The sequence below is a fragment of the Misgurnus anguillicaudatus genome, unplaced genomic scaffold (assembly GCF_027580225.2).
Source record: "Misgurnus anguillicaudatus unplaced genomic scaffold, ASM2758022v2 HiC_scaffold_28, whole genome shotgun sequence".
Lineage (NCBI taxonomy): Eukaryota > Metazoa > Chordata > Actinopteri > Cypriniformes > Cobitidae > Misgurnus > Misgurnus anguillicaudatus.
Genome location: NW_027395278.1, coordinates 9483153 through 9508187, shown reverse-complemented (window position 1 = coordinate 9508187; position 25035 = coordinate 9483153). Strand labels below are relative to the sequence as shown.

The 25035-nt window shown below is 37.2% G+C and overlaps 1 protein-coding gene across 7 annotated transcripts in view; it reads right to left on the bottom strand.

Annotated features, from left to right (window-relative positions):
• Nucleotides 1-25035, bottom strand: part of LOC129417554 (molybdenum cofactor biosynthesis protein 1) — a 187259-nt gene that overhangs the window by 119654 nt on the left and 42570 nt on the right. For all 7 annotated transcript variants that reach the window (XM_073864847.1, XM_055172307.2, XM_055172309.2 and 4 more), the window contains 2 exons: nucleotides 21473-21637; nucleotides 18798-18859 (listed from right to left, as the gene is read on the bottom strand). In XM_073864847.1, the coding sequence (XP_073720948.1) occupies nucleotides 18798-18859; nucleotides 21473-21637 (227 nt within the window). The remainder of the gene's footprint in view (nucleotides 1-18797; nucleotides 18860-21472; nucleotides 21638-25035) is intronic.

Sequence of the window (25035 nt, the reverse complement as noted above, 5' to 3'; positions counted from 1 at the left end):
TAAGCTGCAAGGTCATCACGCATATGATGTTCACCGGCGCATATCTACACCAACACAGCGCAGGGCTGCGAGAAAAGACATTATTAAACGTTTGATTTAACATATTACGAGTTTTTTTGGAAAATTCATTTGGAATCACTGTACTTCTATTATCAACTTATCTGGTCATTAGTTATGCAGAATATAGGCTATAAGCGCAGCGCGCTGCTGACCGCTCAGCTGTCCGCTCAGCTGTCAGTCAATCTTCTGTGCTTTAGATCGACACTCACAAAGTTTCACATTAAATGATAAGATATTCAAAAAACAAAAGGCTAAATACTGAATACTACTTATATGCGACTGCAAGACATTAATAGTCGAATCTGTTTGCAAGGAAACTTACATTATTCCCGTGGAAGAGAAGAACGTTGGTAATAGAAACTTGAGGCAGAAGGTGAGACTGTTTTATCTGTTTTCAGACGAAACAGCAGGGTCGGAGTACCCACGGGTGAACCGCATAATATTTGATCTAACGGGTGTAATAATAGACTTTTCGCGAGTCATTTGTGTTGTAGATGCAGGTCGGGACTCAATAGACAAAAGTAAAATGCGGGTCTAACATCCCCAACATCCAAGACCAAAATTCGACTCGTTTTTAAATGGCCCCGTGTTTATTTGTGTTTAAGATCTGTCTGAAGACCGTTAAAGGTTTATATTTAACTGCGCGATTTGCGTTGTGACCTGCTCGGGGTCACAGTCTTTATGTCAAATGGTACGGGTGTGAAATAAAATTGCTGCTGATGTCGGATAACTGGTCGGTTAATCTGTCAATCACAGCGGTGCGGATTATCAAACAGGACTGCATGACTGCAACAGCTCTGTAACGCTAAACACGAGGACGAACTTGCAATGCACACTACATTAAAACTACAATGAAATATCCGAACTATACGTACGTAGCTATGTAACGTTTTTTTAAGAAAATACAGTTTAGATCAAAACATAGAAAAGCAATATGCTATAAATATAAGGAAAAGTAAATGACAGCATGAAAATTATAAAAAAATACATGTTAGTTTACTGTAGCCTATATTCTACTTAAAAAAAAAAATGTACATTTATAATCATCATGGGCGCCCCCTGCCGCCACAGCTGAAAAAAATCCTAGAGGAAACACTGAAGGTTTTGCAATATTTCTTGTCATTCGTCTTTTATAGAAACAACCCAGTAGCAACAAAAGTGGCTATTAATCAGTATTTTAACACTTAACATTGTTGAATTCACATTACACTGGTGTTGACCTTAAATTAGGAGTGTTAATTTTTAACACTGTATTTCTGTGCCAACACCAGTGTAGTGTGGAAACAACAATGAATAGTGTTGAACAAAGCGTTAACACTACACTTTTGACTAAAATAACACAGTGTAGTGTGGACACATATACACACTTTGCCGGTGTTAAATTTGACACTGTGGGTGTTATTTTAACACCAGTGATTTTGCTGTGTTGGAACCAGAAAAGTCATTTTGTGAAAAACTAACACTTGAATCAGAGGACTTATACTTCCACTCCCCATTTCTTCCTCATCAATATCATCTTCCACATCAACTCTTTTTGCTTTAATCATTTGAGAATCACCAGGTTTTTTTCTTTTTATTGGAACTTTAAAAGCACTCTGTTCCATTTCTAGTACACTTTCATCGTCAACTAATCTAGGCTGCAAACCCAAAAAAGTGTAACTGCCTTCCGTTATGTCTGCCCCTGCGTCAGACCGAGTTTTTGGGGTTTTTGCAATTTCAGCGTTCAGTGGTGTGTTTTCAGCATTTCCAGTTATTAAACTATCTGTTGTTTCCCGAACAAACGTTTCATCGGGTAATCTCATCTCCACTGTGTTCGCTTTTGCGGTGGGTGGATTTGCATTTGACGGTCCAGCTTGAACCGCATCACTATCACCAGCCACCGAAGAGTTTTTCCTTGGACAGGTACGAATTAAATGACCCACTTCTCCGCAATTGAAACACTTAAACATTTCCGTTGTGGCATAAATAACGTAATCAAACTCGTCTACTTTCAGATGTAACGATAAATCAAGTTTCTCGTTTTCTTTAAGGATCATGTAAACAAAGCGTCTGAAAGAAACAACATGTTTCAAAAGCGGAGAATTACAACCAATCGGGATCATCTTAATAGGCGAAACAATTTTGCCATACCGTGACAAGATTCTCACTAGTGTTTCATCACTAATGAATGTTGGTACATTTGACAGTAGCACTTTTTTAGATGGCATGGATAAAGGACTGGATAAAGTACTGGAATAAAAAGCCCCCCAATGACTATACCAGTTTCAACAACCTCATTTGCTTTGTCAACAGAGCTAAGAAAAAACACATTGGCATTGTTCATTTTCGAAGCGGACATAATGTTTTCATGTCCAACAACCTCTCCTATAGCTATACAACAATCCTCTACGCTCACTGCAGCCGCCACTTTAACACCATGGCGACGCGTGAGTTTACTCAAAACTTGTGACCGCGGGGCCGCCATGCTGACCGTATCAAATACGGTAGCACGCGTCCCAGCCAAACAGTAAATTAGCTAACAACAAAAGATAAACACCCAGCAAGAAGAGAAGTAAGAAAAGGCGAAAAAAACTCACTCACACACTCCAAACCACGCTCCTGCAACTCCACTCGCGCTCAACAGTCACACCGGGAGAGAGAGAGAGAGAGAGAGAGAGAGAGAGAGAGAGAGAGAGACTTTTAAGAGTCCTTTTAATTAAAATAGGGTTATAAATAAATTCAAACAGCAGATTACAATTTCAACAATATACATTTTCATGCATTTAGTACAACCAGTCTTATAATCTCACCAATTGAACACTAAGTTTCCATTTTCATTCACAATCACCAGTGCCTCTCTAACACCCCATCTCCATTCAAAAAAGGCAATATTGTCAGTATATCGATAATATGAATACTCAATAATCACTCGTGTTTTTACCAAGGACTTAAACATAGCTACCATATCAACATCCTGTCCTGCTTTTTTGCACTGATGGGATTTTAAAATGGCTAGCTTAGCTTGACCAATCAAAAAATTGGCAAGAAAACATTGTTGTTGCCATGACCTTCTGTATTTACATCCCAATATAAATAAAGTAATATTGTATAAAAAAACCAATTTTGTAATGAGGTTTTCTAAAATTACAAAAAGAGGGCGAAGTCTTGAACATTCAGAGAACATATGAAACACAGTATCATGAGCATCACAGAAAGGACACAATAAACCACTTCATTAAATTTAACGAAACTAAGCTATTTGAAGCTATAACACAATGGAGTACCCTCCACTGAATATCTCCACATCTCTTAGAAATAGGAGGCTTATATAATACTCTCCAAGATGGATGCATATCTTCACCAAAAGAGAGCTTTGCCCTCCATTTAGTATCGGTCCTTTCTTGCAATTGCCCAACATGTACAGATTTGGCACAAATATAATAAAGAACTTTCTTATCCATATGATGAAAGAACATATCCCCATATCCCTTCAGCAATGTCGTCTGATTAATATCAGAACCAATTCTTTCATCTGTAGGTATCACTCTTAGTTCAGGAAAGTTCTGATGTATAAACCCATTTACCAAAACTAAGTTTATGAAAGAAACTAATGTAGGAGGGAAAGCATCTTTAATGCACTCCATTATCTTCTCCACAATCCTCAGGGATTTGAGTTCAACCTGTGTAGCAATTGATTGCACAGTTCTCCACTGACCTTGAGTTAAATCAATTAAGTCCCTTACTTTACTGACCCCACCATTCAGAAAATTGGGAATTAAAGGGGATACATTAGATGGCAGTTGTATAAGGGGATTAAAAAACAAAGGTTCTAAAATCCCATAATGCACTTCTTTAGTTCTGTAAATATTTAAATACTTCCATGCTTTAATTACTGATAAATAGAAACTAGACCAAAAACACTGTTTCTTGTCCTCAAAGGGTTTGTCTATTAAAAACAACTGTTTATCTAGGCCTACTCCACCTAGATCTGTTAACAAACATAAACCAAATGTAGCCCAGCGTAAATGATCAGAACAATACAGAATCTTCTGCAATGTTTGTAGTCTCATTGCTAATATTTTTGACTCTATGGGCCCTATTTTAACGAACTGAAACGCAAGTCCGAAGCGCAAAGCGCAAGTGACTTTGTGGGCGGATCTTGGGCGCTGTTGCTATTTTCCCGGCGGGAGAATTAAGTCTTGCGCCGGGCGCAAATCAATAAGGGGTTGGTCTGAAGTAGGTTCATTATTCATAGGTGTGGTTTGGGCGTAACGTCAAATAAACCAATCAGAACGCTATCCAACATTCCCTTTAAACGCAAGGGCGCAAGTTCCATGGCGGGTTGCTATTATTATGACGGATTTGACAGGCGCACACCAGGAGCGGTTCACAGCCGAGGAGACCAACGTTCTTGTAAGAGCAGTCAAAGACAGAGAAGTTGGTTTGTATGGGGATGGGAGAAACCAGCCCAAATCAGCGTCGGTTAAACAGGCGTGAGAGGAAATAGCCGCAATTGTCTCATCAGCTGCGCCAAGCACTACAATGAAGTCAGGAGACGGGGGATCCCAAGCTTGCCAGCATAAATCGGGCACGCCGGACACACAGGAGGACATCGCTGCGTCCACCCTCACCGCTGAAAGGGTTTGGGGGCTTTGAAATCGGACACAAGAAACGCAAGCAAGGTTCAACCCCAAAGTACAAATCAAGTTCACATACATGAAGGTTATGAAAACATTTTAATTATTATTTAGATAAAATAAACGTAATACAGCCACACAACAAACTTTAATCGTTATTTGCATGATAATTATTTAACGCTGCCACACAAAATAAATAAAAACTATCACCACGATGCTCACCCGTATCTCATCTGTTAATATTTTTTATTGTAACAATTTATGATTTGCAAAAATAACTGTTGCATCTGTGTAGATTAGATAAGCAATGCGCGTTGTGGTCATTATACATTATGGTCAAGCATGCGCCCTTAAAATAGCATAATGAACCACGCGCAACGCGCCACTGACTTTAGACTAGTTTTTTTTGGTTAGTAGCGCAATTGTTTTTTGAAACTGCAAAATAGCATCAGGGATGGTTTGCGCCGGAGCACGCCTCCTTTTTTGCGCTGAACCACCCAGGGAGCGCAAGTTCATTCCCTAGTTTGCCGACGTGCATCTGTGGAGGGAAAAACCCGCTGTGCGCCAGTGCAAAATACGAAATGATACATGCGTCACTGACAAAGTCAATTGCGCTGGGTGCAAGATAGGGGCCTATATGTATTAGCCCTTGACCTCCCTCTGCCACAGGAAGGTAAATTATCCCAGGAGTAAGCCAATGAAGACCATTCCAAAAAAATTTAACAAAAGCCTTTTGAATTGTCCCAAGTAATTCCCTAGGAGGATTAAAAACAGTAACTCTGTGCCATAGCATTGAGGCTGCTAGATTATTAATAATCAGGCATCTACCTCTGAAAGAGAGTTGTGGAACAAGCCATTGCCATTTCTGCAATCTGCCAATCACTCGATCTGCTAGACTCTCCCAGTTCTTTTCAGTATATTGAGCTGTCCCAAAATAAACACCCAATATTTTAAAGCCATCCCGAGCCCATTTATACTGTTGTGGCAATTGAGGTGGTCCTTCATTGCACATTTATCCCAGTTTATACATGCAGATGTTGCTTTTTGAAACATATTTAAACAAGAAATAAGTTTGGTAACATCATTAGTACTCTTAATTATGACTGTTACGTCATCTGCATAAGCTGTTAATTTTACTGGGACAACTTCTGGGGAACCTGGGACACCAATACCAGAAAGCTGCTTTCTCAACATAACCAACAACGGCTCAATGGCAATCGAATAAAGAAGCCCAGAAAGAGGGCATCCTTGCCTTATCCCCCTAGTCACAGGGAATGGCCTAGTAAGAGTCCCATTAATCCTCAGCATACTATAAATGTCCCTATACAACAACTTGATAAGAGAGACAAAATGTGGACCAAATCCAAAGGCCTCCAGGGTCTTAAACAAATATTGATGATCCACCCTGTCAAAGGCTTTTTCCTGATCCAGGGAAAGAAACCCAATGTCCAATTTGTGTTTTTTTGTGACTGCAATAATGTCTCTCACTAGAAAAAGGTTATCAAAAATTGTTTGTTTAGGGACACAAAAAGTCTGATCTTCATGAATTACATTTGCCATATATTTTTTAAGCCTATTAGTTATTGTTTTAGATAGTATTTTGAAATCAACACAGATTAAAGAGACGGGTCGCCAGTTTTTGAGGAAACAAAGATCTCCTTTCTTCGGGATCAACGTTAAAACGGCCCTCCGACAACTCAGTGGAAGTATCCCTTGATTAAAACTTTCATGAAGAACTGCATACAAATCCTCTCCAATCAATTTCCAAAATACACGATAAAATTCAGCCGAAAGACCATCAAGGCTAGGTGACTTCCCAGGGCTCAGCTCTTGGACAGCTTCAGAAAGTTCAGCTAAGGAAATAGATTTCTCAAGGATTTTTCGATCTTCATCTGCTAATTTTGGTAGATCATACAAAAGTTGTTCTGTTACTGTTCCATCACACAGTTGAGTACAGTAAAGGTTCTCATAAAAGTTAAGGGCATGAGTACGAATTGTCTGCTGGTCAACTGTCACTCCGCCTTCTGGTAATTTTAATTTATGGAAGCATTTCTGTTCTCTTGGTTTTTTTTCAAGACTGAAGAAAAATGCAGAAGGGGCATCCATATGATTTAACTGAGAATATCTGGTCCTTAAAAGGGCTGTTTTCCCCTGCTCCTCCAATAGGGACTTCAATAGGAATTTCTTCCTCTCTATAGCATCAACAGAGTCACCATAATTAGTCTGTTTAAGGATATCTTCTTCAAGTGCCTTCATTTTTTCTTTCAGGGCTCTAGTGGTATAGGCAGTGTATTGTTGACAAAACATTTTAATGTGTACTTTGCCCATATCCCACCATTGACTTAAACAAGAAAAATTAACTCTCTCCTCTCTCCAAGATTTCCAGAAAAGGTCAAAAGAGTGAATAAAAGAGTGATCCTGTAATAATCTATTATTGAAGTGCCAGTGTGATTTATGTGCTTTTAAAGATATAGCAGAAACAGTTACAGAAATAAAATGATGATCAGACAGAAAAGATGGTGCTATTGAGCTATTATAAAATCTACCTCTATTACTCTTAGCAACATAGAAGCAGTCAAGTCTCGCTCCAGACAAAAAATTTGAATAATTTTTTAACCAAGTATATTGCTTAACACCAGGAAAACTCTCTCTCCACAAATCAACCAAATCATGATATCTGATAACATTTTTTAAAATATCTGCAGAGGTTCATCATGATTCCTATCAAGATCTGGATTTAATGTACAATTAAAATCCCCTCCTACTACAACAATGTTATCCATTGGACACTGTGACAAAGCTTCAGATAATTTTTCAAAAAATACTAAACGCTCTTGTCCAACATTTGGAGCATATATATTTAAAAAAGAGAATCTATTTTGTCCCAAAGTAATATCTACTCTCAGAAGTCTACCAGGTATTATCTCAACCATAACTGGTTGATCACAGACGTATGGAGAAAAAAGTTTAGCAACTCCAGCACTAAGATTAGTACCATGGCTCATTATAATATTTCCCTTCCAATCACAATTCCACTGCGTCTGATTTTGAACATCTGTATGAGTCTCTTGAAGCAAAATAACTTCTTTCTACTTTCTATCTACTTTTTTAACTGTAAATAATTAAATAGAGCAAATCTCTTTGTTGTATCACGACATCCATTGATATTAAAAGATCCAATATGTATAGATGCCATTAGAAAAATAAGGCTAAGATATCCAAGGATCCAGAGAACCAAACTAATACTCATAACCTTATTTATGTCCCTTTAAACAAGCTTTTAATTTTCTTTTTAACAATACTCATGTGTTTTTTGAGCCTGTAACGTTTAGGCTGATCAAGCTCCTCCAGTGTTGCTGTCAACAAAAAGCTGTAAATCAGGGAAAAACTTTTCAAGTTTTGGTTTTCTCTGATTGAAAGTATCATCAAGAAAATCATTTATTTGTTGAACTGTATAAAGAGGACGCTTTATTTTGGAAATCTGACAACTCTCTGCAGATTCTCCTTGAGATTCTGCTATATAAGAGCCCTCACTATCAGAATCCATAGACTGAACTTCACTTCCTTCAATCATCAAAGCCACATCACCCTGTGATACACCGAGTCCTGATTCCTGTGAATCTATTAGCTCGCCAGCAGGGTCCGCTATTTTAGCCCCCTCTACAGGCTGCTCCGGTGCGCTGTTTTCACCAGGAGAATCTGTCTCAGCGATCTCTCCCTCGTCCTGAACTACACCGACATTGACATTAACATTTACATCTGCTTTTGCAGCAATATGTGTAGACTCATTCATTTCAACAACATTACCTCCATCTTTAGAAAGAGAAGATGGTTCGTTTTCCTGATTAGTGCCACCGTTATTATTTCCATCTTCATTATTTATCTGGATAAAAAGCAACGTTAATTGCTCTGCCGTAGGATTATTCACAGTCTCATTATTATTGCTAGCCTCATCATTCTTTGGACATGACTGTTTTGTATGGCCATACATTCCACAACTAAAACACTTCATTGATTCGGTACTGATATAAATTATATAATCTTTACCCAACAAAGTAGTTTTTGCTGACGTATTCAAAGACTGAAATTCTGCATTCAGGATCATAAAAGTCTGACGTCTAAACGACATCACATGTTTAAAATCCGGATTTTTTGTTCCAAAAGGGATCATTTTAATCGGCCCCACTAATTTACCATAGCGTCCTAACATACGCTCGAGTGAATCATTACTGATAAATGGAGGCACATTTGACAGGATAACTCTTTTGGAAGGATTCGACAACGGCAAAACTGGTAAAAAAAAGTATCTCTTACAGATATGCCAAACTCAACTAAATGCTGCACAAAAGACACTTCTCTCAAAAAGACAACAACCGCTTTATTAATCCGTGATGCGGACACAATATTGCGAACGCCAACTTCACTACTAATCGCAATTAAACAATCCTCAACTGTTATTGTCTCGTCAGGTATGCATTTGCACCCATGTTTAGCTGTTAATGAGGCACAACCATCTGAATTTGTCCCCATTTTCACCACCCTTAAGTGACGAAATTGTCAACAACTAGGTCTACACTAGACAAATATGTTTAAACAAACCAGGGAAAAGGAAATAAAGAAAACTCACTCAAACTATCCACAGTTCGCTCAGACGCTCACAACCTCCTCACTATGGGATGATATTAGACTCAAAATTATTAACAAATACATGCACATGTATTTGTAAACTTGAAGCATGTTACAAATGTATTTTACTATCCACGAACAAATGTCTTGAGATTTGAATATGTGAAATTCAGAATTTGAATAAGCGTGTATCGATTTGTACAAATGTACAAATATAAATATGTTATTTTGTATTCAAATATCATAATTTGCGCATGCAAAAAGGGAGATGTGCATTTGTGGATCAGGTGACACGCGTGCATTAATCCCGGTCTGTTCATTTGTATATTGAGACTTTCATTTCGCCGTTTAAAGCATTTTTTTTAGCTAAATACAAACAACTATCAATCAATGAACTAAACAGATGTCTTTCATTTTGTGTCCGCGAATTTTTATATTTACGTGAATGTGCATCGATTTGTACAAACAGAGTCATATTTGTGAATTCAGTTGGCATATATATACATATACATGCAAAAGATCGGGGCGGGCGGCAATACAAGAACGAAATCCAGTAAACAAAGCACAAGGTCGCAGGCGGCAATCCAATAAAATGTAATGTAGCCTACTGTCACTCAGATCAGGATCCTTATTAATGGCAGTAATACAACATCATGTATTACTGCCTTTCATAAGGATCCTGATCTGAGTGACAGTACATTACACACACGGTAAGGTTTTTTTTTTTTTTAATTAAGCTCCTAAATCAAATTACTGATTAAATTACAAATAATGTTACTGAACTAGGTTTGTCGCCGTGAAGGACTTTCCCTTGCGTGGCGCTGTATGCGATTTTACGGCCTTTATTTACTAAAAATATAATTTAAATTCAGAACAACGAGGTGCACTAAGGTAGAAGCAGGGTGCTATGTCTTAACCCTTATGAGAACAAACATCATCGACACAAGCTATACTACAGCTACATTAAAAAATAATACATAAATGAATTAAAGAACATGGTTTAGGCTTGTTAAGTGCACATTTTCAGAGCATCGGTTAATACAGAACACTGCGCTGTAACTGTACAAAACGAATGCAATACACAGGGCACTGCATATTAAATTAGGCCATTTTCAATAATATATTAGTATTCTCATGAAATGCGTACAAATAACACGCAGTGTGATTATCGTGCAATACATAGGCTACATATAATTAAAATTTTGAGTGAATAAGATACGCAATGCCTTCCTGTTCCCTTATGGCTCATCTATTCGTGTTGTTTTATTTATTGGTTTCTCATTTGTCTTGGGTTTGGGGTTAGAGTAAGTTTTTGTAAAATAAAATGATGTCCAAACCCAAACCCCAATTCTAACCCAAACCCAAGTGGCAAAGGTTTAAAAAACAGACAAGAAACTAATGAATAAAACATCACCAAAAGAGGCGCCATTTAAGTGAACAACGCACGCAAAATTGGAATTTGGCGTAGGCTATGTATTGCACGATAATCACACTGCTTGCTATTCATACGCATTTGATGATAATGGGTTGATTAGATAAATTAATGTGTATCTATAAAGTATGAAAACGAATTAATTAGTATTTTGGCTAAATTAAGATGGAGAGATAATTTTTAGTCATTTAGATTTTGTCATCATTTCAGAACAAGCTTAAAGTCTATCTATAACAACTTACATTATATCCTGTGTGTTTCTTGAATATATGTTGAAATATATGCAAGTAAAACAGTACAAAACGAAAACGTTCAACTCATATATATTTAAACTAGTCATTCAGGGATCCAGACTAACTTTTTTGTTTTTAGGAGCACTGTAGCCCCTGACTGAAACTTTTAGGAGCGCTAGCAGAAAATTTAGGGCACACCTTAAATCAGCCTGCAATGCAATTTTTCACATTTTCACAAAATAACTACATTACTGAAAAATACTAAACAGAATATGCTGTTGCAGAACATGTCATATGCACAATTGAAGAAACTTTCAGAGTAGGAAGTCATATACCAAGATTCATACAACCCCCTTAACTAATTCTAGGCATACATAGGCTACAATAAGTTATTTCTAGATAGCATACATGAGATGAGTGGCAGCAGGGCAGCAATATACTTGTATCCTTTACACGTTTCTTATCTTTTATCGCAACCTGATGTAAACCTTTATTCTCATCTATAATGTTGATGTTAATGTAGGCTAAAAGTTGTCCCGCTAAAAGCTAAAAGTTTATCTCTCATCGCTGTAATGTTTAATTTAAATCCGTGCCGGCGCGTCTCCTCACGGTTCTGAGTGAGATGTGTTGACTGAAAGATTTGAATCGACTGAGCACATGGTGATATACGCGATTACGCGTCATGCAATTGAGCGATTAAAACCCGATCGCGCATTCCGTAGTTTTGTTACGGCTGCCCGCACATGCTCGAGTACTTGTAAAAACATTTTGGTCGCAGTCTGGAGACCTTGGTGACCCCCTATTGCCTAGTGCCCCAGGGCACTCACCCAATCCCGACAATCCAGCCCTTGCTGTAGCCTTTGTGATTTAACGAAATTGCCCTCTTACCAATTTAGTTGGCCTTCATGTATGATATGAAAAACAAGAAGGTCATAGCTAGTTTCATGAATTTAACGTAAAAAGGGCCGTTGTTGCGGTTGCATTCATGCGGTTGGCTTGTCAGTAGTGCGGTAAAACAGGATTGCGGTTACCGCGACAGCCCAGCCACCTTGGGGTTTCTTACCAGCATTACTGATAAGGCCTAAGCAAAGCAACTGATTTCAGGTGTTCTGTCAAAGTCTGTTCCCTTCCCTTTAGTGCAGCGTTTTCACGGTCTTTATATATTTAAGATTTGAATGGTTTATACTAAAAAAACACAATAATTTAATGTATTCTATAATACAGTTTTATTAAATATTTCATACTTTCCACAGTTTTCTATTATGCTATTTTTTATAACCTCTCTACTGGTTGTTTTAAAAATTATTATGTGTACATACTTAATAAATACATAAATATAGCACACACCCATCATGTGAAGTGTTATTAACAGGCTGGTGCATATTAATTTGTATGTATGTAACAAATAATTTTAGAACTAACACGTAGGCTATATATAAAAGGTAAAAAGAAATAATAGAAAACAGGAAATATTATGAAAAAATATAAAATATTTAATAAATGGTATTGTATAATACATGAAAGTATTACTTTTAATATGAAGTGAATTATACTGAAAAAATTATTGACTTACCATTAAAGAACAATAAAGATACATTACATACATGCACACATACACACCTCAGTAGCCAAGCCAAATAAAACTTTTAATATATATATAGATAATAAACTTAATGCTAGTGATGGGATTTATGGCTCTTTTAGGGGATCCGGATCTTGGCGATCCGTTCCTTTCAAAGAGCCGTTCAAAAGAACGGCTCATTTGGCTCTTTTTAAATATTTAGTCAGTTTTAAGAAGCCAGCTTGGGGCATCTCAGTTTGTCCTGTAAAACTGTAAATAATCACTGGGAGGAATGATGAGGTTAGATTTGTAGTCACACACCAATATCTGAGTTTGAATTATTCTGAAATATTGATCATTACCTCGTTTGTCATGTGTAGACTATATTCCATAGGGTTGCACAACATTAGACAGTGACATCACTATTTTGGATTTACCTTTAGTACAAAGTGTGTGTATGTGTAAAGCTACGTTGACTTATGTTATTCATACAATACCTACTCACAAAAAAACAAAAACAAAGCCGGCTGCAATGAATTTCTGTGCAAAATAGCTTTTACTACAAACACTTCCACAATTTAGAATAAATAAAATGGAAATGTCTACATACAGTCCAATATTACTACTATTACTAATGTAAACTTTGCAAATAGGACATCAGCCTCTTCAAGTCTTAAATGAACAACCCCTGCGCTGGGTGCGCCCCTCCCCCTATAACTGTTCTGTCTCACGGATGAGCTAATTTGTGTGCATCTGTGTGAAACACGCAGAGGAAAAAAGAACGACAGAAAGAACGGCTCCCCTCCAGCCGCGACTCGGCTCCCATCGTTCATGTTTGTGAGCCGTTCAAAAGAATCGGTTCGTTCGCGAACGTCACAACTCTACTTAATGCTTTAAAAACACCAGACTAAAGGGAAACACATGCAGGGAGGGAACATAATTCACCGCCATGTGTGAAACTCTGTTATACTGCCGCCTAGTGGTGACTGTTTTCTTAGCACAGCTGTGCTCGTGGATCTTTCAATGCAAACGACGCAACTTAAGTCTCAAAACTCGTGTGAACAGAACAGGATGAATGCTCGCGTGTCGCCTGATCCACAAATGCACATCCTCTTTTTTGCGTGTACAAATTGTGAAATAATGATACAAAATATGCCAACTGAATTCACAAATATGACTCTGTTTGTACAAATCGATGCACATTCACGTAAATATAAAAATTCGCGGACACAAAATGAAGACATCTGTTTAGTTCATTCATTGATTGTTGTTTGTATTTAGCTCAAAAAATGCTTTAAACGGCGAAATGAAAGTCTCAATATACAAATGAACAGACCGGAATTAATGCACGCGTGTCACCTGATCCACAAATGCACATCTCCCTTTTTGCATGCGCAAATTATGATATTTGAAATCAAAATAACATATTTGTATTTGTACATTTGTACAAATCGATACACGCTTATTCAAATTCTGAATTTCACATATTCAAATCTCAAGACATTTGTTCGTGGATAGTAAAATACATTTGTAACATGCTTCAAGTTGTGCATGTATTTGTTAATAATTTTGAGTCTAATATCATCCCATACCTCACGCTCACGCTAGCACATGTGCACAGAGAGAGAGAGAGAGAGAGAGAGAGAGAGAGAGATGCAAAAGAGGTTCCTAACGCCCTGCGAAGGAGAAAACTGAAATGGTGGAGTGAGTAATAGCAAGTTAGTTATGTGTAATTCTGTTTATTTCATACTGGCTCCAATGTATATCACAATGTGAATAATTTACTTATTTATTTACAGTAGAGTCCCTATATGTTGCATGTTTTCTTATTTGTGTTTTTTAAAGAAAAAACATCAATTTATGGAAAAAAATTGATGGATTTATAGCGTTGGTTTTTTTTGTTTTTTTTGAAAAAAAAAATTGAATTTATAATCAACAATATTGTTTGATTAAATAATCATTATTCAACATGTTTAGACTGAGCAAAAAACTATTTTAACAGAATAGATTGAATATTCACAAAAGTAAAAAATTTACTTTTTCTGAAAACTATTGAAATGGATTTATAGCGTTTTGGAAAAGAGCTCTTCATTTATTTTGAGCCACAGTGTGATAAAATGTATACTGTTATTTTTCAGCTGTGCGGGATGACAAATTTTTGCAAAAATCTACCATGGCTGAGGGTGGCTTTTATGTTACATTGCCCTGCAATGCTTGTTTAGCAGCTCTTGCGGGAAATAAAATATCTAATTATACAACCAGCTTAGAAGAACTATGAACCTGAAAGGAGAATGGGAGGTGGGGTTGATTGAATTTGAATATCCAACGTCATGGTATACATTTAATGAGAAAGAGGCTATCTTTGTTCTCGACAATGGTATAAAGTATATCACTGATTACACTGCTGAAGGCAAAGAGATAAACATCTTCATCAACAGGGATCAAAAGACATCAAACGTACTTTACAGGATAAAATCCGGATATTATGATGACATTGTTTTCTTGATCAGGGAGATCAATGCAAATCTACCATCGACAGTGAGTTTTGGATTTGACCACGTTAAAAACAAGGTATTTCTAAAAGTACCCCCAAAGACATCACAAAAGTTTTTTTAAAGGTTGGCTGTAATTATAGGATTAAAACCAGGGGTTGCAATAGAGACAAGCCCTCCAACTCATGATAGGCATGGTATCGGACACACGTCTGTGACGTATGCGCCCCATCATGCAGACATAAATGAAGGTTTCTACACTATGTATATATATATATATATATATATATATATATATATATATATATATATATATATATATATATATATTTGTTAATAGTGATTTAGTTAATAGTTTTCTCTCAATGCTGTTTGATTAACACGAGTGACAGATACAGGAGCCAATTTAGGTAACTTTAAAGGACTGATCACACCAAAAGTGTTTATGGCAGATGCAGGCGCCCCTTTTTTTAATGATATTCTATGGGCAGGGAGCGTTTGCACACTGTTTATGCGCGCTGAACGCCTTGTGGTTTTTGCGTCATTTGTGTCTTTCCATTGTCCAATCGAATGAGGGGAGAGGCGCGCCTTACGTTGTGGTGCGGGAAGTTTACAGTTGCGTTGAAGAACCGGACTCCACTCGCTCACTCTCTCCTGCGTGTTTGTGCACCTCTCACCCTCAAACAAGGTCAGAGCAAAGGCCCTCTTTTTAAAGTTTCTTATAGCACTGTTGTTTATGTTTCAACGGCGTGTACAAATTAGAGCTGCACGATTCTGTATAAAATGAGAATCACGATTCTTTTGCTTAAAATTAAGATCACGGGTCTTTCACGATTCTCAAGAACTTTGTTAATTTTAAAGATGTACAACATTAAGTTTAACATTAGTTTTTACAGGTGCAAAGAATCATGCTTCTGAAAGTTTCAGATAAGTGTACATAATCTTTAAATTCGGTTAATGTTAATTGTAGATTGATGTATATATTTTATTTAAAGAAAAAAAAATATATATATATTTTAAGAAGACATGGACTAACATTACTTTATGGTAATGAGCTATGACGCGGTTCAGCGGCAAATAATCGCAAGGCGGAAATGCTCTGCAGCAACCAATCAGAAGGCGGAAACCTCCGCTTGAGAGGATTCCAGAGAATGCATTCGCTGGCGGCGTGAACGTCCATCGGGTGAATAAATATACATGCACGCTTAATCATCATGCCCACTACACTTGGGAAAAATACAAGACAACGTAAAGGTAAGTAGTCAAGTGGTGAAGTGCAAAGACAGCAAGTGTGGTTATTTGAACAAGGCCAATGTTTCCCCCTGTGCTAAAAACCCTTTCGAATGGGATAAGATCCGGAATAATATCCTCTTTTTGGTACTAAAACAACATTAAGGTTCTTGTCAGACGTACCTGCGCATTGCTATGCCTCACTCATTCTCTTTAGTTTCTGTTTCTTCTGTCTAACTTCTCGGCGAAAGCATCCGCTGTACCAGTGGAGCGAGCACGAGCACATCTGGCCTGCGCAATAATAAATGGGACGTCAACACGTCATCGCAGCCATTGTGATTGTGTCTTGTTGAGAGAACTCAGAACTGACGAGACTGCGTCTTTCCTCCTTGAAAATATAATTACCTGAATCGTCAAAATGCTGGATTAAGATCGTTTGGGGGGGGGGGGTCGAATCGAGATCACGATCTTTTAACGATTAATCGTGCAGCTCTAGTACAAATGTTAAGGTTTTGTGACCACACACACAGCAACTTGACGTGGGCGCGTAACCTTGAATGAGAAAATACTAGGTGTGTGCACTCAATCTGCACAGACTGCTTAAACTTCAACTCGGACTCACTCAGGTCCTGTTAGCACCGTATATATTTTTAAACTATGCTAGATGAAGTTTAAACACGGAGACACAAATATTAAGCGAAAAATATATACTACCAAGTGAAATTGCGTTTGTTACCTTTTACTACCTTTCAAGGGCCTGAATTTTGGTAGATTCTTTTTACTACATTTTACAACCGCACGGACAAACTGTGGACTGAACAGCACACTTTTGTTTTATGTCTAAAACCTTTTGTAAAATAAATAGTTGTTCAATTAACTGTAAAAATTGTACCATTTTTGTCATCATTTTTTATACTAATGATTTTCTGCACTCATGTAACTTAATTGATTTGAGTTTAAGGCAATTGGTTTCCTCAAACCATTTGAGTAGCTGTATAGTTATGTGAACTTAATAAGATTTATTAAGTTAACTAAAACCAACTAAGTGGTTTGAACTTAAGCAAACTTAAAATCTTTAAGTTACATTTACTCTAAATAATTGGCTAAACCAACACAAATATATTGTGTCATATGCACTTTAATTCACGAGTTTACAATACTGATATGTTTTAGAACTTAAATGGTTTAAGGCAATCGGTTTCCTCAAATGGTTTAAGTTGAGTTAACTTATCGGGTTTTACAGTGTACACTAGAAACTGTCATGGTCCTGTCAGACATCCGTGCTAGATGTAGGTCTGAGTGCATCTGACAGGACCGTGGCAGTATCATGTTCTGTGTGGGGACATGTGGGATCACATTCTGTGTGTGGCTGCCACATGTCCCCGGTGTCTTGTTGCTGTCGTGATCTTGCCAGACCTTAGTGTAGATCAGGTCTATGTTCTGTGGGCAAGGTCAGGGCAGCAGTGTGTGTACGTGGGAACACGTGTGTTCACATCATATCTGTGTGACACGTGTTCCCAGTGTTTTGTGGCTGTCATGGTCTTGCCTGACCTTGGTTATTATCCAGAGGGCAGGACCAGGGCAGCATTGTTTTATGTGGGAATACGTGTTGTTTCACATCATGTATGTGTAACACGTGTTCCCAGTGTCTTGTCACTTTTACCCTACTCCCTTATGTAATCATGTCTTAAGTGATTTATTATGTTCACCTGTTCCCCATTGATGTGCTGTCTATATAATGCCCTTGTGTTCTCTGTGTGGTGTGCGTGCGTTGTTTGTAGAAGCTGTGTTTATGTGTCACCAGTTTTTCAAATCCGAGTTCTTCTCGTGTTCTGTTTATTTTGTGTTCCAACACAGTGTTTCTGTTTCCTTCTGTTTTTACCCCCTCGTGGGTGTTTTAGTTTCTGTTAATAAATAGTTATATTTTCATACATCTTGCGTTTGGGTTCATCTATTATTATTTTCCATTATCCGGTTATACCAACCGTGACAGAAACACCCTAAACATTTTCACTCTTACTAGCCCCTAACTAGCGTTCCAATGAAAGTTTCCATCTCCTTCACCCGCACAACGTCCTTAGACTTATCACAAGTCACTTCTCTGACAGAAGAAGCTAAATTATACTTGTGACATAAAGTGCATATGCCATCATTACATACTGCACTGATTTTAGACAAAAAGTAGATGTACAGCACCAGGAAAAGTGGAAAAAGTAACAAACACAGACATAAAACTCAGCAATAAAAAGTGATGCATGATGGCAAATGAAGTTAGATAAATTAATCAAAAAAATAAGATAAGATTGTGAAATATAACTAAACAAGTTATAACAACAAAGTTATAACAAACAACAAACAAACAAACAAAAAAACAAACAAACACAATCTACACGCCACCACAGAAAAAGGAAGTTAACTTTTTCAACTCATTAGTAACTACATCCTCATGCCTTTATGAAAAAATAAATTAAACCTTGAAAAAGAAAAACATGTCCCCATCAAAAATGTTACAATGTTCTTATTAAATATAACACTAAAGCAGCTTACCTTGACTGGATTGTAGCCCATTTCAATAGCCTTCTCAATGCCTTTTATTACATTATAAAATCCTGCAAATGTTATTGGAGACTGTCGTCATATATTCATATACACTGTATATTTCATTTTTATGTCAATTTCTTCTATTTTCTATCTAGTGCAATGCTTCTCTTCTACAAACATTTTTGAGTATTGATTTTGAGTCAATCGATTAAAATCTTACTGCACTGACCTAAAGGATTATTAGGAACATCTGTTCAATTTCTCATTAATGCAATTATCTAATCAAGCAATCACGTGGCAGTTGCTTTATGCTTTTAGGGGTGTGGTCCTGGTAAAGACAATCTCCAGAATGGGAAAGAAAGGTGATTTAAGCATTTCTGAGCGTGGCATGGTTGTTGGTGCCAGAAGGGCCGGTCTGAGTTTTCACAGTCTGCTCAGTCACTGGGATTTTCACGCACAACCATTTTTAGGGTTTACAAAAAAATGGTGTGAAAAGGGAAAAACATCCAGTATGTAGCCTTGTTGATGCTAGAGGTCAGAGGGTAATGGGCTGATTCAAGCTAATAGAAGAGCAACTTTGACGTTCAAGGTATGCAGCAAAGCATTTGTAAAGCCACAACACGCACAACCTTGAGGCGGATGGGCTACAACAGCAGAAGACCCCACCGGGTACCACTCATCTCCACTACAAATAGGAAAAAGAGGCTACAATTTGCACAAGCTCACCAAAATTGTACAGTTGAAGACTGAAAAAATGTTGCCTGGTCGGATGAGTCTCGATTTCTGTTGAGACATTCAGATGGCAGAGTCAGAATTTGGCGTAAACAGAATGAGAACATGGATCATTCATGCCTTGTTACCACCGTGCAGGCTGGTGGTGGTATAATGGTGAGGGGGATGTTTTCTTGGCACACTTTAGGCCTCTTAGTGCCAATTGGGCATTGTTTAAATGCCACGGCCTACCTGAGCATTGTTTCTGATCATGTCCATCCCTTTTAGGGATGGGCACGAGTACTCGATTGCTCGAGTACTGGTACGTGGCATTGATGATCGATCACGAAAACGATGATCATGTGGGTTTATTTATTTATTTATTGTGGATATGGCGGCATTTGGATGTCTGGTTAGTGTTACAAGCGCATGTGGTAGTAAAGACTGGGTCTGGAGATGTGTGTTTGACATCGTGTTGAGCTACGCAGACCGGCGTATGACATCAGTAACATTGCCATGCATGATTCATAAACAAACAGATAATTCCATGCACCCGTGCCACAGCAACCCGCCGATCCGCGCATTGTGCGGCAGCCCGCCGATCGCGTGAAGCCGGCACTATGGTTTAAAAGGATGCCGTGATTTTCGGAAATACAGTCAGTCAGGTGCAAAATGTACAAGCCCGTCAAAAGTTCAATGGGTTATCATCTCATATTTAAACATCAAATGCCAAGAGATACCAGAGAGCCACACGAGCATTAAGATTTACATCTTGACTGAGAACAGGTAAGGGGATGACACGACACAGCTAATTGCTAAAAGGATAGCAAAAGACTGAAAGCTGTTTAATGTTATGAAGCTTGTGCTTTGACTCGATGTGTTTGAAAACATAGAAGTCTTGCATTTTATTCAGATATATGCACGTTGTACATTTATGTTGTATAAAGGCTTAATATTACGCAGAGTGCGTCATATAGAAAGCGCTTCGGTTTGTGTTTATTAACCCTTTAGTTTCTCTTCATCACGCAACTATTCCTGTAAAAAACATTTAATTTATTAATCATCTAGTATGTGTTGTTCTGTCATAGTTTCGTCAAAAATAAGTTTTATTTGAGTGTTTTTAATAAAAATATTTTCATTTTCACCATGACGTGTACGCCCCGGCCCCAGTTAATCGAGTACTCGTTCTTCAGACCTATGGATTAATCGAAATGAAAAATGACATAAATGCACATCCCTAATCCCTTTATGACCACAATGTCCCCAACCTCTGATGGCTACTTCCAGCAGGATAATGCACCATGTCACAAAGCTTGAATCATTTCAAATTGGTTTCTTGAACATGACAATGAGTTCACTGTACTTAAATGGCCCCCAGAGTCACCAGATCTCAACCCAATAGAGCATCTTTAAGAGGTGGTGAAACGGGAGCTTTGTGCCCTGGATGTGCATTCCACAAATCTCCAACTGCAAAATGCTATCCTATCAATATGGGCCAACATTTCTAAAGAATGCTTTCAGCACCTTGTTTAATCAATGGCACGTAGAATTAAGCCAGTTCTGAAGGCGAAAGGGGGTTAAACACAGTATTAGTATGTTGTTCCTAATAATCCTTTATAATTATATATAAATGTATAATATATATAAAAATATATAAATGTTTTTTTTTAAACTAAAACCTACCTGGGTAGCCATTGAAAATGGCATTGTGCAACAGGTCTTAACATTTCTCACACAAGCTTAAAACAGAGCTAAACTGCTCAATGCCCTCAATGATTTTCACTCCGCTGCTACCTTTGTACAACAAATCAGTTGCCTCCAACTGTCTACACTTCTTTATGCAGGACACTTTTTTCTTTCTTATTTGTATCTTTCTGAATTCTACAAAGTATACAATCTCATGTAAAAACCTAAAGCTAGCTTGCCTAAGTTTTGTAATATGTATTTTGGTAATCAACAGAGTCTTTTACCTTTACGTCTAGTGATGAACTCAAATTTGGCAGGGACTAGAGTGTCTAAGCTGATGTTAAGGAGATCTACTCCAGCCTTCATAAGACCAGGCAGCAGTCTGGTCAAATTCATGCCATTAGTGGTGACAGCAATGGTCTTCAGACCCTCCAACCTTCTCAATTCCACTTAAGAAAAAACAAAAACAAATTAATTATGCATTGTTAAATGCATACAATTATGTATTAAACATGTTTGAACACCGTTTGTGAAGATAAATATAAAAAGTTTGGTTCCAAAACCAGATTAACTCAAATTTCGAAACATGTTTATTATTATGTTGTCATGTTTTTATTGTGTTTTATTGTGCTACTTAGCTGTATTTATTTTTTAGTAATGAAGGCTTAAATCAAAACAATCCAACTGCAGTTTGATTTGATATTATCGGGAATACACAATTAAAAAACAATATTTAAAAAAAACCCCAGAGTTATCTGGTTTTTAAACCTAACTCTTATATAATCTTATGTTGGGCTTGTTTGAAGGATTGTGTTCAGATGAGAAAAAGCACGAGACATGTAGCAAATGACATGTAGCACATGACCAGTGGCCAAAAGCATGAGTATCAGAATTCTCTCACTGTAACATTAATTTGAATGCTTTAACTTAACCGATTTAATTGATTCGATCTCCATTTGGTCCTACTCTGCATAGCTTTGGATACAAGCATAAATACTAAATATAGAATGTAGAGTTAAAATATGCACTATAAATTAGACTTGGAAATGGAAATTCTGGGTCATGCCATGAATGTCTAAACATCTGAACATTGAAGCTGCCTGCTGTGATTGTAAATCACAGCAGGAAAAAAATGAAACAAAAGTGGAACAGGTTCCAACAGGATTCCACTTGATTGCGAAATTCCAAACTTAACATTTAACTGAATAGAAATAACAATAATTCTGGGGTGAAAAAATGGCAAGTAAAAATTTTACAAATAACCAGGTTGCATAACCAGTGTGCACACCCATAAACTAATACTTCTTTAAAGCCCCTTTAGATTTTGTCACAGCATGCAATCTTAAAGTGCCAAACAGATCCAAAATCGAAAATGACCTGTATTGCAGTGTATGATGTAGCTGTCCATAAATGTAAATGATGTAGTTAAACCAAAAAGTGCATGAAGTTATTGGCTTTCTAAAGTAGGGAGTCGAATCTGAATCACTGAAATGAGTCAGCATATAGTTTGAATCTTCTGCCTGTCTCAATCTACGTAGATACGAACACTTAGCATGATAATTGCATGATCAATTATTTTAGTAATCTAGTATTCTACTGATTTTTCTATTGATAAATCAAGTAATCGCATAAAAATAAACATTCTTTAATAAAGAACAATCCTCACTATACAAGAGAAAATAATACTTAAAATGAACTAATTTATGTCAATCTTTTAAACAATTAATATTTTTATTACTATTCATACATATAATTCATTCTTATATACTGGCAAACTCTTAAAGCAATAGTTCATGCAAAAATGAAAATTTCCCCATGATTTATTTACCATCTAGTCATCCGAGATACATATGCCCACCATCTTTCAGAATAACACATTTTCAGTTATTTAAGAAAATGCCCTTGCTCTTCAAAGTTTTATAAATTTGGAAAATGGGGTCCACTTACTTCAAGTCTAAAGAATGTGCATACATGTTTAACAAAATTAATCCAAACCGCTACAGGGGATAAATAAAGGCCATCTAAGGGTAAATTATGTGATTTTGTAATAGAATATTTAAAACTTTCTAAACGAAAATAACTAGCCCCATAAGAGGCCAATGTGCATTATGGGTACCGTACAATGCGCAAGATCCGTTGAGAATAGACTCTCGCAAGAACTTTCATCTCTGTAAAAATTTATATAAGACCACTGCTTTATGTTTAACTGTATAGCAAGCAACATAATGATAAACTTTCACATATACTTAAGATAGATAAGTGAGCTGCATACAGAGTGCGGGACATGGTTGCTTAGCAACGCACAAAGCACAACCTCGCAATCGCTTTGGAAAGAAGAAAGCCTTGCCACACATTTTTAGATGCGACTGTGGAGCCTCTTAAATGTTTACATCAATAATCAAACGAATATGAAACTAAGTAAATAAAAATCCTAATCTCTGATTATATTACATTTTTGACAGAACATTGGGGCCGCAGAGAGGGGGAGTGAGGGACCCAAATGGCTTGCTGGCCAGGAGTTTGAGACCACGGCTCTGAGGCCTTTGAGGTGTTGGAGACCTGTGGAAGTTTTGACCTGCACTGACATTTGTGCTTTTTTCAGTTGATAGTATGTGTTCATTGTTCTGTCACGATTGCATCGCAGGTGCCACAAACTCTTGATTTTTCAATCACTATGCAAAGAGACTTAGATTACTCTGCTGATTTTGGACATACAGATATGATTTATACCTCATTTAAAACGTTAAACATGATGCGCATTCTGTTCTCTCTCCATCAGTGAAGTCCTTTCAGAAACGCATCAAAAAAATAAAGCCAGAAAAAAAGCCAGGACCTCTGTTTTCATCATAATCTAACTTCCAAATCTAATCCTATAAAATTTTCGGTGTTTGCTGTATCACTATTACGTTTGCCAGACTTAAGTAGAGAAATAAGTTCATACCCTGATTGGCGTTGTTGACTCATTTATAAATAATTTCCCCCAAGGGTTTAGTTTCATGCGCAAATAGCATTAAAATCAATAGAACATGATGATTACGTCTATCTTTGGTGAGAAAATTCTAAAATAAATAAGCGTAGACGAAATGTGTTTCACTTACATAATTTGCAAATGAACAAAACGAATTCAAAAGTAGCCTAGCCTATATGAGTTTATTTTTTGTGTGACGCGCTCCAAAACCGATGCAGCACAAAACCCTTTTTTTAAATTATTTAATAAAGCATTTTACAGTTTTTACGCCATTTACAGTTTTGAATGTTGTTTTACTTTTATCTGTATGAGCATAATTTAGGGTAATTTAAGGTAATGCAAGATGCAAGCTCATCACGCGGCAGTATGCCATCACCGGCTTGGGTTTACGCAGGACGGCGAGAAAGATACATTAAACTTAAAACATTTAACACTCTACTAGAGTTTTTTTGGACATCCCTTTGGAATAACTGCAATTATATCATCAATTTATCAGGTAATTATAAATATAAGCGTTTATTCAAACACTGCTGACTGCTCAGCTGTCAATCTGCCGACCCTCGCAAAATTTCACATTAAATGATAGCCTAATATATTTGTCCAATCATGGCCCTGTGCTTATTTCTGTCCATGTTCTGCATGAAGATCTTTAAAGATTTGCTGAAGTAAATTTCTGGATTGTTAACGATTAAAAACAACAACAACAACAACAACCGTACAGAACCGAAAACTGTGAACCTTGCCACCCCTACTACATAATGCTTGGAATGTCTACTTTAAAATTATGTTTAAATTAGTTCAATAACAACTCAATACACTACATCCCTTACTTAATTTACTATGATTGTTACAGCTAATCAGGGGCGTCGCTAGACCCCT